We start from the raw sequence: 15,200 nt of genomic DNA, 5'->3' as shown, positions 1-15,200 counted from the left end.
ACATTTTTCAGTACACCCAAGTTGAACAGCATTTTATGGATCAGAATTTTAGCATTTAGCATAAAGCTACAGATCAGGTACTTTCTCCTGCAGCTTTTCTCACAAAAAGCAATTTAATTTGATTATTTCTGGACTGCAGGGTGCACTGGAACAAAGCTGATCATCCCAGCAGATATTTCTGCCCACGCTGGCCTTAACATAAAAGAGGAGGAAAAGCCATAGGCAAGCTCATCAAACATGCCTAGGAATGGACAACATTAAATTAATTGTTTGAAACCATGTTTCTCCCTCTACAAGCTGCATTTTCCACTTTAAATATTCACAGGCCAGTGTTTTCCCCAGATTTCACATTTGTTTCTTGCTGCGTGCATTCCAAGACTTAGTTGTCTCTTTTTTTGATTGTTTTTTTCAGCAGAGCTGGAGCTGGAGAAGGAGAAGCCATTTAACGTGGAGCCGTGGAACAGATGTTGAGCACTCCACTTGTAGGCTCACAAAGCCAGGACATCTGTTAGAAATATGTGAGCAGAGAGGCCATTAAGCCTCTTAGATGCTGCAGTGATCCTCTGCCTTTCCTACATCCTCTTCCAAGTTACACTGAGGTGTAAGGGAATAGTCCCATCCCTCACCACCTCCACCATTCCCAGTCCATGTTTTTCTGCTTCCAGCCTGGTGCTTCCACACAGTTGATTCAGGATCATTGACCCAAGCAGGTTCTTTTTTTGTTTCAGGGTTTTCAGGACAAAAAGGAAGGAGGGTGAGCTTTTTGTTGGCCTCTTCACAGAGCAGCAGAGATTTCTCTTAGCATCAGTTTCCCTCGCAGGGTCCTGCTACAGGCTGGTGTGGCAGAGCAGTTTAACGCAGAACAACCAGAAACAACACATGGTGAAGCACTGACCCATAATGCAATTAGCAGCCTTCCCCAGAAGCATTTTTCAATACCCCAGGGCACTCAGAATTTGCTGACTGTTTGATTTGTGCTGCCCCAAATTCCTGACATTGCTTAAGAAAACCACAGGACCAGGAAATAAGTGATCCTGTCTTCCGATCCTTTTTTTATAAGGCTACTGCTTTTGTTTTCTTAGAGGAAAAAAATCAATTTCTTTCCCACCTCTGTCTTCCTGATCAGAGGAACACCAGTTTAAATCTCAGCTCCCAAGGGAGAGGGATTTGTTAATTTGACAATACTCTATTCAAACATCAAGAGTTCAACAAACACTTACTCCAAGATGAGCACACAGATTTTGTTTCATTTACAATGATTCAATTAGCAGCCATGTAAGGAATTCTGAAAATTTTCTGTGCGTGAAAACACTGGCTCACAGAGGTTTGTTGTTCTTACTCCAGATGTGACCATGGCAAGCAGGGATGTGCAAACCCCACACCACACCTAGTCCAGCCAAGGTGAAGGGCACTGGGGTGGGTGACAGCCTGCATCCATCACCTGAGAGAAAATAAATGCTGCTGTCACCCCAGCTCCTGAGCTCCATCCATCACTGCTCAACCAGGCTGGCTTTTGTTTGTTTGTTTGGAGTTGTTTCTGTTAAAATAAAAAAAGAAAAAAAAAAAGTGGATATTAAAGCTCACCTACCAAACCAGCTGACAGTGAGAGCTATCAGACATGGTGCACCAAAGAAACACTCCCATTTCATCTTGACAGAGCCCTGTGGATAGGTTTGGTCTCTCCCAACAAATAAAGGCATCCCAAAAACATCCTCTATCCCTACACAGCCCCTGTGAGCCCACAGGGAGGTTCTGCAGCACACAGACACCCCCACACTGAGCACAGACCAAAAGCCATCACCTCCCTACTCCCCTGCCTTCAGCTTTATCACCTGAGGGACAACTGTGTCCAATTTCCAGAAGATTCTGCCACGGATACTACCCAGCTAGGGAGGCAGAACTCAAAACAACTATAAATGCACTTTGCAGTTGATGGAGGGAGGTGTAATGTTATCATATCTTGGGAATGATCTGGAAATAGCATTCCCCATGCCTGGGCAGCAAAGTGCTTTTAATAAAGGTCCTGGAGCAGGGAACACATCTTCTCTGTGTGAAGGGCTGTGGCAGACAGCACTCATTGCTTTATCAAATATTACTGCTTGGCTGGCTGTGGGAAACAGGCACAGACTCATTTGTCACAGACCTGTTCCCCCTGAGTCACAAAGCTCCGACTGAAGGACTCCCTTCAGGTTTTTTTTTTCCTGTGTCCAACTGTGCTCCCAGTTCTGGGTTAGTCTGTGGTGTTTAACAGATCTGCTGCATCACCTCCAGCACAGACACGGGATTATCTCCAACCAGCCTCCCAACAAGGGGACAAGAGGTTTCTGGGAACATCTGGAGCGTGACAGGTCCTGCACAGACAGACAGCTTGAGCTGGATATCAGAGTGAGGGTTTGGGCAAACACAAAGCCGGCGGTGGTGCCTCTTGTTTAGTTCTCAGATTCTCTCTGCTCTGCTGTGCGAGGGCAGCTCTGTGCTGCAAAGTCTGTGTAAGATCCTGTTCACACCTATCACCTGGTGTTTACAGGTGTGGTTTGCCCTTTGATTGGCCTTTAGGCAAAATTGGTTGGACTGCACAGTGAAATCACGTCATTTTAGGGAATTTGAACAGCTACATAGTCCATGACAAACATTAATTAGTGCTCTGTTTCTCTTTGTCTAGTGCTCTGTTAGTCTTTGTCCTAGCAGCTGAGTCCCAGCATGATTTGCCATTTGCCTCACTAAGCTGCAGCTCCTGTCCAAAGAGCACACAGGCACCATGCCCTGTGCAGGCATTCAGTGAGCACAGCAAGGGCTTGACTGGGTCACTGCAGAGCAACTTTGCAGATTAAAGCAGAATTCAGTGTATGAGAGCAGGCTCTATGCTTTGCATGCACAACTGTGGGGTGCAAAGAAAGATTTGGTACCAGCCTTGGCCCATACACTAAAAAGGAGCTGGAAGAGGTGTAGAGTATTGTGTGTCCTCCCCAGTTTGGTTCCAACCAGGACCAGCAAGACCAGATTAATGCTCTTAATGGGAGTGGGACCCTCATCCAGCTGCTACGCCAAAAAAAGGCTGAGCCTTACTCAGGACTCTTCAGCCTAGCCCACTTACTGACAGTACTACCAACATCTCCCTCACAGAGAAGCTTCCTACCAGAACCTCTCCTCTAATTCACTGCAGTATTTCCTGCCTGATTTCAGCTACCTCTGGAAGAGGTTCTGCTCTCAGACCCCTGTGCACTACCTTTGACCTCATCAAACAAGTCAATCCCGCAAGTTCGAGATTGGGACACTTAAAAATTTTACTCACCAGAGGAGAGGCGTGGGGACTGTGAGGCTTCCCAGAGGCTTTTATTGTCTCATTAAGCTCTTCTTAATGAGCATTTCCTCACCTGCTGCAATGTCCCTCCCATTCATTTGCATTCACTATTCTGCTGATGGTACTCATGGCTGTCTTAGCTCCCACTCCTTCCTCTTTCCTCCTAACTATTCTGAGCCCATTTTTTATCTCCCTGATCTCATCCAGGTCCCAATACTTTCTCCTCTTTTGTTATTTCTTGCCACATCCTCCTTGGCTGGTTTCCTCCCTGACATCTGTGCAGCTTCTCCCAGCTCCGGAGTTCACCTGCAGCAGTCTCTCCTCCAAAGCAAGGCAGCGACAGCTGCTCGTGGTGAGATCCCTGACGTAAATGCTGGCTAAAAACTTACTTGTTTTCTCAGCTAAGGCTCCCCATGCACAGCCCGGAGCTCACACACCTCAGTGCCTGGACCCCGAGCCCCGCAGTGGCTGTGCCCATCCCAGCGCGCTGTTTGTAGGGGCGGGGATGTGGGATCGGCCCCTCTGCAGGACCAATGAGGCTCACACCAGCAGGGCAGTGGGTTCAGCGCCTTTCTCAATGACTGCAAATACTGGGGGGGTTCAGGCTGTTCCACTCCTCCCGTGGCATCTGAAAGAGCCTTGCCAGCAGAGCTGCGTCAGAGGGAGCAACAGCTGCCAAAGCAGCCGTTCAGCCTCCTCTGATTGCCTGCTGGAAAGTATTTCCCCCTTTTTTTCATTCAAGCTTTTCTGGATAAGTATATGGCAAATGGAAATATCAGAGAGAATAAACTGCCTCCTAGTTGGAAATGAGGGACTGACAATTATCCCCGTGATAATGAGATAGTCTGAACATGAGGGAACTCGATACAATGGGGGATTTATCTTGGAAGCAGTCCCTTGGCAGCCTGGCCTGCCTTGCTGTCAGCACGGTTTCCCATTGCACAAAGGGCAGGGATCAGATCCAGGATGACAAATCCATCTCTATCCCAAGCTCATCCTCCTCCATTGCCTACAGCTTTTTTAGATCATCCAGGCACTCCTTTTCACTTAAACTACATTGTCCCATGCAAATCTGTACCCACCTTGGATCTCCAAATAACCCAGAAAATTGGTTTCTTTCCTAGCAGAAACTGGGTCAACATTTCAAATCCTGACCTTCAAGGCTGCCAGGATTGAGGAGAGAGGCAAGATGGGAGTTCAAGGCCTTGGTCCAACACTCAACAGATACTCCTGTCATAAGGAATTATGTGGACTCTGCAAAAAGATAAGGAAAACCAGCAAGAGCAAACGTGGGTCTGCAAAACCTTGACATGGCAATCGATGCTATAGTTTACCACCAGGAGCAAGTAAATAGCCCCAAGAGTTACATGCTGCATAGCAAACATTGCAGTTTTATCTGCACGACAGGCAGCAATTTGTGGCAAAGGTTAAATCTCAGTTCACTCAAGCTTGACATATGATGGTTGTGTTACATTCCCCGTTCTCAGTGGGTTTGTGCATAAATGTGAGGTTAAGTGCATGTGTGCCTTTAGGATCACGACCTGCATGGTCCAGCAGGCCTATAATTAAAGCCCAACATGTTCAAGTGACAGCTCTCATTCGTAATGCCATCCATGCAGAGCACTGAGGTACGTGGAAATTCCTACAACCCGGCTGGGAGTCAGAGATTCTCCAGCCACCGGAGCAGGGAGCCTCTGAGGCAGGTTTCTGACAGGATGAACAGGACAGTTGGTAGGTTGGACTAATTTACAGGTAAATTGGGTAGGGCAGGAGAGGGAGGTGTGATACTGTCACTGCTCGCTCAGCTGCCAAGGATGGGCTGGGAATGACAACAGTGCTACACAACCAACATTTTCTACTCACAAATATGTCAGAGTCCCAGAGGCTTATGAAGCCTCTAAGAAAGTCCCCACCTTCTTCATCCTGGACAGCTTGCAAACATGAAGCTTGGCTAGACTCAGCTCAGCCACTTGTTCTTTCTTCTTCCAGTCACTGTTTTTCAGATGTACCCAAAGGTCTGAAACCCAACAATAAACCAAAACCATGGTCTGGCAATCAGATCCATGTGCCCCAGGCAAATCCTCACACCCAGGTCATGTCCTGTCTGCCTCATTCATTAAAGCTGCTGCTAATACCAGTGGTTTGTTTCCAAATTCTAGATATTTAATCTTTTTATCTGCTTGTTCTGTTACCAAAGATGAACCTGCTTGGTCAGGTTGGATCAAGTGTTTTATCTCACAGGCAACACAACAGGCTGGGTATGTTTTACACAAGTTTATTGGGGGTTAATATTCATTCACCAACAGCACAAAGTATCAGATCTGTGCTATTTAAGGGCTGGGAACATGTCAAACACAAACAGAGACCAGCATTGCTCAGAAATACATCAAATCTGAGTAACAGCAGCATGACTACTGATTTGTCCTGTCTGAGGAGAGAAAAGAGTGTCTTACTCACTATTCCCTTCCCTACAAAAATACATACAACCATTGCATTTTACCCTCTTTTAATAAAGGCTCCATACACAAGAGTCAAAAGGCACAAGGAGTAAAATGCTTCTACTTTGACCCACCTTGCTGCAGCTGCAGAGAGTTCTTCCATCCCCATTGTGGGTTAAATCATAGCATATTTGAGATACCTCCAAAACATGAAATCACACCTCGCTAGCATGCGCAGCCCTTCGCAGTCCCCAGTCCCATGATCTGAGCTCTGAAATGAGGGAAAATGCAGAGAAAAAACGGCCCCTTCCACACCAGCAGCTGCTCAGACCCTCGGGACCTCCACTTCCGAAGCAGACCTGGACTTGCGCCGGCTGGTCAGGCTGCCCAGGACCGACTCCTCACTGAAGGCCCCTTCGAAGGTCGACAGGATGGACTGGCGAAACTTCTCCTTGAAATCCGGCCCCACAAAGACATACAGGATGGGGTTGATGCAGCTGTTGAAGAAAGCAAGGCTGGAAACCAAGGGGATCCCTATGTAAAGGGCCAGTTTCATCTCATGGCTGGAAGAGTTTTTGGATATTTCCAGCAAGGAGAAGACGTGATAGGGGAAATAACAGAGGAAAAACGAGACTGTGACAGCAATGATGATTCTGTAGGGCTTTGCAGAGTTGGCCAACTGCCTCCTTTTCAGCTTGACAGCCACGACGCTGTAGCAGATGAGAATCACCAGGAAGGGGATGAGGAACCCACATAAGAATCGCGTGACGATCATCGCTTTGTGCCGCATCCTCCACAGCCTGCGCGTTGCCTCCGACGCGTAGTCATCGGACAGCGCGAAATTATTGTAACAGCTGGTGACGTTCCTGGAACTGAGCACCGTGTCCCGAAAGACCAGGTACGGGGAGCTGAGCAGCACAGCCAGGAGCCACGTCCCCAGCGCGATCCTGGCCGCCAGCTCCGGGCTCCTGCGGTTGTGACACCAGACGGGAAAGGCCACGGAAACGCAGCGGTCGATGCTGATGACCGTCAGGAGGAAGACGCTGGCAAACATGTTGAGGAAGGCGATGGTGCTGTTCAGTTTGCACAGGAGCTTCCCAAACGGCCAGTGGAAGCCCAGGGCGGTGTAGGCGATGCTGAGGGGCAGGAAAAAGGTAAAGATGAAATCAGCTATGGCCAGGTTGAGGAACCAGATGGAATTCACCGTCTTCTTCATCTTGAAGCCTGCAATCCAAATGACGAGGCCGTTCCCTGTCACCCCCAGCAAACAGGCAATGCTGTACACCACCATGGAGAGGATGTGCATGGTCTTCTGCAGCCCAGAGTAGTAGTCATGGCCAGTGGCATTCTCAGGCTGCTCCGTGGGGCAGCTGGCAGAGAAGGAGGAAGGGGAAGAAGAGGTGCTGTCCATCACTCGCAAGCCAAGACCTGAAATCACAACAGAGTTGCTATCTGCTCCTCAAGAGAGGTGAAAATCTTTGCAAGCAACTGTACACAAAATGTGTATGAAAAGCCAGACTAAATAAATTAATTTATAATTAATATTATATCCTTCTCTATAGCATGTGCAGCTGCACCTCACAGAAACCACCTCGACTGGAGAAACCTACCCCTTTTTTGGTGTTGGTGTCAGTGTGTCAGAGCAACACCTTCATCACCAGCCCACAGCAGCAATCCAGCATGGGCCACAAGCAAAACCATGGACACCTCCACCCCCCACTGTGACCAATCCTCCTTGGATGACCAGTTACAAATTATGACAGCAAAAACTATCTAGACTGGTAACAATGATGTTAACAGACTATTCCTCACCAAGCCCCTTCCAGGGACGTGCAGAAGAACACCTGAGCTGTATCCAAGTGTAACCATAGGCCCTTTACACACCCACCACCCTCTGGTGACCCTTCTCATCTCTCTCCTGCTCAGCTGGCACTTGCCTTGGCAGATCCTGGCGGGGCTCCTGCGCTGTTCCTCGGCTGCTCTGCCCACAGCGGGCGGTCTCACCCTCCTGACTGACCCCCCTTGTGCTGCTCCTCTCCAGGGTGACTCAACTCTGCCTCGCCCCATTTTCCTATGGCTTGGGATCACGAGGAATTTAGTAGGATCACTTATTCCCTCATCTTCTTCCTCAATTTCTGGTGTGTTCATTTAACCCCTGAAGCCCCAGAAGGGGCAGGTGCCCTGGGGCCGGTTGGCCAAGCTCACCCACTAACTCGGATTTGATGAATGAAGAAAACACAGCCCCTCTCCTGCCTGTGCCATTCATCCTCTTGGCTGTTCTCCCTCCTGAGCACCCCGAAATTCCTCCGGGCTCTGGGGCGCCCTGCCACGAGCGGGGACAGGGCCAGCTCTGCTCCCCACAACAGCAGCAACGTGCCCAGGCTGTGCCAGGGCCTGGCACACTCGCTGTCCTGGGGACAGTCTTCACAGTCTTGGCTGGGGGGTTTTGGAGGTGCCAGGAAATGCTCCCTGCCCGCTGCGGGGTGTTGGGGTGTCTCATCCTTGGGTTCATGGGGTGGGACACTGGGAACACTGCAGGGATGGGGGAGAAGCACCTGGGAGTGCACGGCAGGCAGGGCTGGAGTGTGGGTGACGGCAGAGCAGGGGTGGCAGCGATGGGGTGATAGCAGAGGAGGGCTGACAGAGGAGGGGTGGCAGCAAGGGGTGACGATAGAGGGGTGGCGGCAGAGGGGTGACGACAGAGGAGGGGTGACAGAGGAGGGGTGGCAGCAGAGGAGGGGTGGCAGAGGAGGGGTGGCAGAGGAGGGGTGACAGAGGAGGGGTGACAGAGGAGAGGTGACAGCACAGGAGGGGTGACAGAGGAGGGGTGACAGAGGAGGGGTGGCAGAGGAGGGGTGACAGAGGAGGGGTGACAGCACAGGAGGGGTGACAGAGGAGGGCTGACACAGGAGGGGTGACAGAGGAGGGGTGACAGCAGCGCGGTGACAGCGGCGGCCCCGCCCTCCCGGCCCGGCCAAGGTCACCGCGCCACGTGCGGGTCGCGCCGCCAGCCCCGCCCCGGCGCGGGCCAATGGGAGGCGGGGAGGGGGCGGAGCGCGGCGCTGATTGGCCCAGGCGCTTCCCGAGCGTATTGCCCGCCGCCGGAGCGGGGGCGGAGCGCGGCGCTGATTGGTCGCAGCGCGGAGGGGGCGGGGCCAGGCCGGGCTATGGAAGCGCGCGGGTTCCCGCGTGGGAACGGAACCGGGAGCGGGTAAGGAACGAGAGGGACCGGGACCGGGACAGGAACGGGACAGGGACCGGGACAGGAACGGGACAGGGACCGGGAAAGGAACGGGACAGGAACGGGACAGGGACCGGGACAGGAACGGGACCGGGACAGGAACCGGGACAGGAACGGGAACGGGGACAGGGACAGGAACAGGGACCGGGACAGGAACCAGGATAGGAAACGGGACAGGCACCGGGACCAGGACAGGGACCTGGATCGGCACAGGGACCGGGACAGGGGTAGGGATAGGGACAGGGACTGGAACAGGGACTGGGACCAGGATCGGGACCGGGACAGGGATCGGGACCGGGACCAGGACCAGGACCGGGACAGGGGCAGGGACCGGGACAGGCACTCGGGATGTGGGAGGTGATGGAGTCGGGATACAGGGCCTGCAGAACTAGGTGGAGATAGAGCTTCAGGGATGGAGTCCTCCAGGTGAGGTGCCAGGTGTCCACCATGGTCGGGGCGGGTTTATCCGGACTGGAATGGCAGCTCTGTCCCCCCTGAGCCAGAGCCAGCGAGTGACAGTGCTGCAGCACACTGTGCTGGGGGGACATGCAGGACCTGCATCCTGCTCAGGGCCAGAGCAGGGCTGAGCATCCCTGCCCAGCAAGGGCGGCGTGAATGGACTTTGGCAGCTTGGCACAAGGAAACCTTGTGGGGTTGCTTAATAACCTGCTCACGGACCTTCACCCATCCTTGCGGGGTTAATGAGTAAAAAGATGCATTGTTTTCTGCCAAGGCAGCAGCTGGGCTGTTACTCCTTCCCCAAGAGCAGCAGTGGCATCAACTGGGCCAGAGAGCTCCTGCAGGCCTGGGCATCACCCATGCCATGGAACCAAGCAGAGGCAGAGCTGCTGCCTCTCAGCGCCTCTCAGCTCCACAAGATGCTTCAGGCAGGGTTTGGGGCAGGACTCTGACCTGCTGGGGTCTTGCCAAGGGAAAGCAGCCAAGAGGTTTAAGTGCTGGGCATCACAGCGTGTGTTAAAATTGAGATCTGTGGGTTTGAGCACTTCACTGCCCTTGAAATTCAACATCAGGCACTGCCGAGCTGGGCAGGGGGAGCTCAGGGAGGGGTGGTGATGGGAGAGTATCAGACATTATCAAAGCACAGTAATTAACAAACTGATCTTAAATCAGCAGGGGAAGCCTGAGGGTTGTGTGTGTCTTCCTCACCCAACAGCCCACGGCTGTTCTCAGGGAATGCATGGGATGGCAGCAGGCAGCACACAGGGAGATGTGGAGGCACCCAGCCCTGCTGCCATCCCACAGACTCCCTGCTCCCCTGGCAGGTGACTCAGAGGCAGCAGCAGCACCATGGCGAGCTCAACACAGGGCCTCCCCAGCGCCGAGCTCTGGGCCTCCCATAACAAGATGGTGATGGAGCCGCTGGACACCAACGACCCAGAGGTGAGAGCCCCTTCCTGGCTCCTGCCAGCTGCTTCATTCATCCCCCAGCCAGCCCTGGGCATGCTGACCTTGTCAAGCCAAGGACGTGGCAGGGTCCAAGGCTGAGCTGCTGGAACCCATCCATCCTCTGTGCCCTCTCTGTGACTGGTTGGGATCAGCTGCACAAAGAAGGGATCACATCTCTGCTCTCCAGCACCTTTCCAGGCCTCTCTCCAAGCCCAGTCTGTGTGGTGGAGCATCCACATCTCCATGCAGAGCCAGCACGGCTGTAGCCATTTCTCTCCTCTCCCAAAGGTGCACAGCATCATCAAGAAGGAGAAGCAGCGGCAGAGGATGGGGCTGGAGTTAATTGCGTCGGAGAACTTCGCCAGCCGAGCAGTCCTGGAGGCCCTGGGATCCTGCATGAACAACAAATACTCGGAGGGTTACCCAGGACAGAGGTATGGGGCTGGGGCTAAGGCCCACCAACCCAAACCCTTGCAGGGAGGGAGAGAAACCCCCCATCCTGCCTCAGGGAAGGAAGCAGTGTCCTTATGCCAGCAGCCAGGCTCTTGCAGACAGGCTCTGACCTTCTCAGCCTCTGTCCTTGGCCATACACGGGACAGTCCCAGCAGGGTCACGTCTGCTGTGGCTGCACAAAAGGGGCATCACACCCCGGTTTCTCCCCAGCTTGGTCACAGCCCCGTGTTCTGAGGAACGAGTTTGGTGTTACCCCTGCCCTGTCCTTTACTGCAGGTACTACGGCGGGACGGAGTTTGTGGACCAGCTGGAAAGGCTGTGCCAGAAGCGAGCCCTGCAGGCTTACCAGCTCGACCCCCAGAAGTGGGGAGTCAATGTCCAGCCCTACTCAGGTATTGGGGTGCTCAGGAGAGCCAGGACGGTTTGCCCAGGCCCCTGTGTGCCCCAGCATTCATAACCAGCCCGTGCGCTCTCGCTGCAGGGTCACCCGCAAACTTTGCGGTGTACACGGCCCTGGTGGAGCCCCACGGCAGGATCATGGGGCTGGACCTGCCCGACGGTGGCCACCTCACCCACGGCTTCATGACGGACAAGAAGAAGATCTCTGCCACCTCTCTGTTCTTCGAGTCCATGCCCTACAAGGTGGGGAGCTGCTCCAGCCACAGCCAGGGTGCAGTTATGCTAAGTGTTGGCACCTCTTAAGTTTAAAAGTACCAGCATCAGGCTGCCAGCACTCTCCCCTGCAGGACAGCACTGCAGCTGATATTCACCACAGAGATTCAGAGATGGTGAACCCTCCTCTTCCTCTCCCAGGTCAACCCCAAGACTGGTTACATCGACTATGACAAGCTGGAGGAGAATGCCCGGCTCTTCCACCCCAAGCTGATCATAGCAGGTAAGGATCACTCACACCTGTACCTGTGGCACAGCCGGGGTGGGGGTGCCTCCCTGAAGCCAGCAGCACCCCTGTAAGCTCATGTGTGGTCCCCCCCTCACGCAGCACCCTGAATAATCTGACTAGCTCAGAGATAAGGGGCTGTGAGGGGAGGAATACCAGGAGAAGGGTAAAGATATTCAAAAGAGGCTCTTACCCCAGGAGAAGTTGGTGCAGCTCTCTTTATTCTGTGTTGTCCATGTGGAGAGCAGGGCAAAAAAGAACAGGAAATGTCAGGGGTCTATATAGGTTTTGGACAGGGTGGGCTTTCCTGGCTCTCTGCCAACCCCATTGGGGCAGGAAGGAGGGTCCAGGGGTTATCTTGATCAGAGTCACAGGGTCCCGGGGAAGGGGGGCACAGGGTGCCCATGAGCTCACTGGAACACACATGGATGGACACAACCACACTGGCAGGAGCTCGTGTGCTGTCCACACTGCAGGCTGGTCCTGGGGGGCTGTGGCAGGGTCCTGCACATCTGCTCCTGTCCCCTCCTCACCGCCTGTCCCCGCAGGTGTCAGCTGCTACTCGCGGAACCTGGACTACGCCCGCATGCGGAAGATCGCGGACGACAACGGGGCCTACCTCATGGCCGACATGGCCCACATCAGCGGGCTGGTGGCCGCCGGCGTGGTGCCCTCGCCCTTCGAGCACTGCGACATCGTCTCCACCACCACCCACAAGACCCTGCGGGGCTGCAGGGCCGGCATGATCTTCTACCGCAAAGGTGCCCGAGCTGCCGGGAGGAACGCTGCAAGTTAACGCTCCTCCCTGCTCTGACTGCGAAGGAGGGAGGGCAGAAAGATCCTGGGAGTGTCTGGGGAGCTTCCCCGGGCTCAGATTTGAAGAGGAACAACCACTGTGCCTGCTGTGAGCAGCCAGGGGGTGAAAGCAGCTCGTGGAAGGGTGGCTGTGCTGCCTTGTCACCGTGTCCTCCTTGTCTCACAGGCACCCGCAGCGTGGACCCCAAGACAGGCAAGGAGACCCTCTACAACCTGGAGAGCCTCATCAACCAGGCGGTGTTCCCGGGGCTGCAGGGAGGCCCACACAACCACGCCATTGCAGGTATGTAGCCAGGCTGGCTGCCAGCTCCAGCATGGCACAGGGAGCTGGCAAAGGTGTCCTGGCAGGGCTCTGACCCCCCAGCAGCAGCACAGAAGGCTTCAGGTGCCCTACAGGGCTCACAGCCTGCGGACTCTGTGGCAAAAGGCAGCTGGTTGATCCAGCATTGCCCAAGGAGTGACCAAGTGTTCTATCCTGTGTTTTGGCTCAAGAAATGCCACCAGCCTGGTGAGGGGAAAGGAAGGATCAGTCCATTAGTTTGTTCAGCTCCTGCTGGCAGTGCTATTGCTGGTGGGAGCCCCCCAAATCTGAGCCTGGCCTGCCTCTATCCACAGGAATCGCCGTGGCGCTGCATCAGGCCATGACACCCGAGTTCAAGGCTTACCAGCAGCAGGTGGTGGCCAACTGCAAGGCACTCTCCTCAGCACTGATGGAGATGGGCTATGACATCGTCACAGGTGAGGACACGTCTCGGCAGTGGGACAGGGCTGACCCTGGGGTCTGACCAGGGCAGCTCTTCAAGGACACCATGGTCAGGGCTCTGTTGGCCAATTCCTCACTCCTTGTCACATCTCAAGTCTTCTTTTGGCGAAGTTTCCTGCGGGAGCAGCACTTCCCCAGTCCCACCAAACCCCTCTCTTTGCAGGGGGCTCTGACAATCACCTGATCCTCGTGGACCTGCGCAGCAAAGGCACAGACGGCGGCCGGGCCGAGCGGGTGCTGGAGCTCTGCTCCATCGCCTGCAACAAGAACACGTGTCCTGGTGAGAGATGCCACAAGCTCTGCCAGCTCCTGGTGCGCTCCGGGAGCCAGGCTGGAGTCCCACGGGCTTGGTGGGTTTGGTGACTGTGTCCTTGTGCCGCAGGTGATGTCAGTGCCCTGCGGCCCAGCGGGCTCCGTTTCGGCACGCCGGCTCTCACCTCGCGCGGCTTCCGGCAGGACGATTTCCGCAAGGTGGCCCAGTACATCCACAGAGGTGAGCCAGGCTCGGCTCCAGCACCAGCCTGGACAGGGCAGCTCCCCGGGGTGAGGAGGCACCAGCTGAGCCACGCTGGAGCCATCAGCACCAGTGAGGAATAATCACCCTACATCCACATCTGGATGTGGGGGAGGGCATTGGCCACAGCTGGGGCCAAACTCTCCCCACTGCACAGGCAGCGGGCTGAAAGGCTGTCCCTCTCGCAGTTTTCTGCCACTTGTCCTCAGGAGTTCCAAGTTTTTCCCTGGGCAGCAAGTCCCTCATGGGAAGGAGGGAGGGAGCAGGGCTGTGTCCCAGCGAGCAGCAGGGCTGGGACAGCCGTGGGAGGCAGCAGCTGCGAGGGCTGACCAAAACATCTCCCATCCTGGCAGGGATCGAGCTGGCTCTGCGTGTGCAGAAGGACATGAGCCCCAAGGCCACGCTGAAGGAATTCAAGGACAAATTGGAGGACCCAAAATACCGTGGGGAGCTGAAGGCACTGAAGGAAGAGGTGGAGGCCTTCGCAGGCACGTTCCCGCTCCCGGGGCTGCCTGTCCTGTAAGGGGACACAGCCATGCCCACTCCCAGAGGCACGGGAGTACCCGGGATCGTGGCACACCCACAGTCCCCAGCCTGAGACCAACACCCCAGTGCCTTCTCCCACCACTTCCCTGTAGAACTGCAGCAGCAGCTCCTCCTTGGGCTCTTACTCCCCTTTCCCCTCCCATGGGGGGCACAGGGACCCCATGAGTACAAGAGTACAACCCCTGTGGGGACACCAGCCCTTCACCACTGTGTCACCACTGGCACCGAGCACAGGACAGCCTCACCTCATGGCCAGGTGCCATCCAGCTCCTGCTGGCTGTGGAGCAGCAGATGAGATTTAGGCTGGGCTGTCCACATTCCCTGGACACCCTGCCCGTAGCAGTGTGAGGGACAGGGGCTCCAGCTGCACAAGGAACCTCACAGCCACTAAAAGTCCCCCTGGTTTCAGCTTCCAGGGTTCCCCTTCATCCTATGTGCCTTGCCACCTCCACAGGCTACAACAAGGCCAAGCCTTGTCCTGAACATCCCTCCTGGGATCACCGTCCCATCCTCAGATCCTCCAGTATTTTCTGACCCCTTGGCACAAAGCTTAGGTTGAACCATTTTTTAATCAGCATGGTAAAATTATGGATTTAACCACGACGCATGACAAGAATTATAAGCTTTAAAAAATACGACCAATATTTTTTTCTTTTTTTTTTGTATTTCAAAAATATCTGAACCCAAATAAATATTTTTTTTTTTAAAAGTACATTTCTCAGACTAGTCATTTGGTGTTAACATCTGTTAAACTCTTGTGCAGTAACACTTACAGCACGACACTAAGACATGCTTCTTGGATTTCTCCCGGTCACACTCGCCC

At 54.2% G+C, this 15,200-nt stretch overlaps 2 protein-coding genes and 1 long non-coding RNA gene across 4 annotated transcripts; 1 reads left to right on the top strand and 2 right to left on the bottom strand.

The window, feature by feature from the left end:
- Positions 1-3: 3 nt before the first annotated feature.
- LOC121470730 (uncharacterized) lies at positions 4-3,989 on the bottom strand. The gene is made up of 2 exons (XR_012058250.1): positions 3,691-3,989; positions 4-1,537 (listed from the first exon to the last, which is right to left on the bottom strand). It is a non-coding gene; the product is annotated as an uncharacterized lncRNA (long non-coding RNA).
- A 1,927-nt stretch (positions 3,990-5,916) lies between these two features.
- LOC100230856 (chemerin-like receptor 1) lies at positions 5,917-10,579 on the bottom strand. Its single transcript, XM_002188089.6, has 2 exons — positions 10,450-10,579; positions 5,917-7,167 (listed from the first exon to the last, which is right to left on the bottom strand). Exon 2 carries the CDS (start codon positions 7,148-7,150, stop codon positions 6,065-6,067), a length of 1,086 nt encoding a protein of 361 aa, XP_002188125.6. The 5' UTR covers positions 7,151-7,167; positions 10,450-10,579; the 3' UTR covers positions 5,917-6,064.
- On the top strand, positions 8,863-15,089 carry SHMT1 (serine hydroxymethyltransferase 1). 2 transcript variants are annotated; one of them, XM_002188117.5, is made up of 12 exons: positions 8,863-8,950; positions 10,264-10,381; positions 10,676-10,821; positions 11,117-11,232; positions 11,322-11,482; positions 11,654-11,735; positions 12,287-12,499; positions 12,721-12,837; positions 13,170-13,292; positions 13,481-13,597; positions 13,700-13,810; positions 14,185-15,089. In XM_002188117.5, exons 2-12 carry the CDS (start codon positions 10,289-10,291, stop codon positions 14,352-14,354), a joined length of 1,449 nt encoding a protein of 482 aa, XP_002188153.3. In that variant the 5' UTR covers positions 8,863-8,950; positions 10,264-10,288; the 3' UTR covers positions 14,355-15,089. The 2 variants fall into 2 exon arrangements, with proteins under 2 accessions (XP_002188153.3, XP_072791890.1); XM_072935789.1 differs by lacking the exon at positions 8,863-8,950 and adding an exon at positions 9,339-9,406 and having other exon boundaries at positions 14,185-14,486.
- Positions 15,090-15,200: the final 111 nt, after the last annotated feature.

This window comes from Taeniopygia guttata, chromosome 14 (assembly GCF_048771995.1).
Source record: "Taeniopygia guttata chromosome 14, bTaeGut7.mat, whole genome shotgun sequence".
Lineage (NCBI taxonomy): Eukaryota > Metazoa > Chordata > Aves > Passeriformes > Estrildidae > Taeniopygia > Taeniopygia guttata.
The sequence above is the reverse complement of the archived record's forward strand: the minus strand, read 5'-3'. Positions and strand labels throughout refer to the sequence as shown.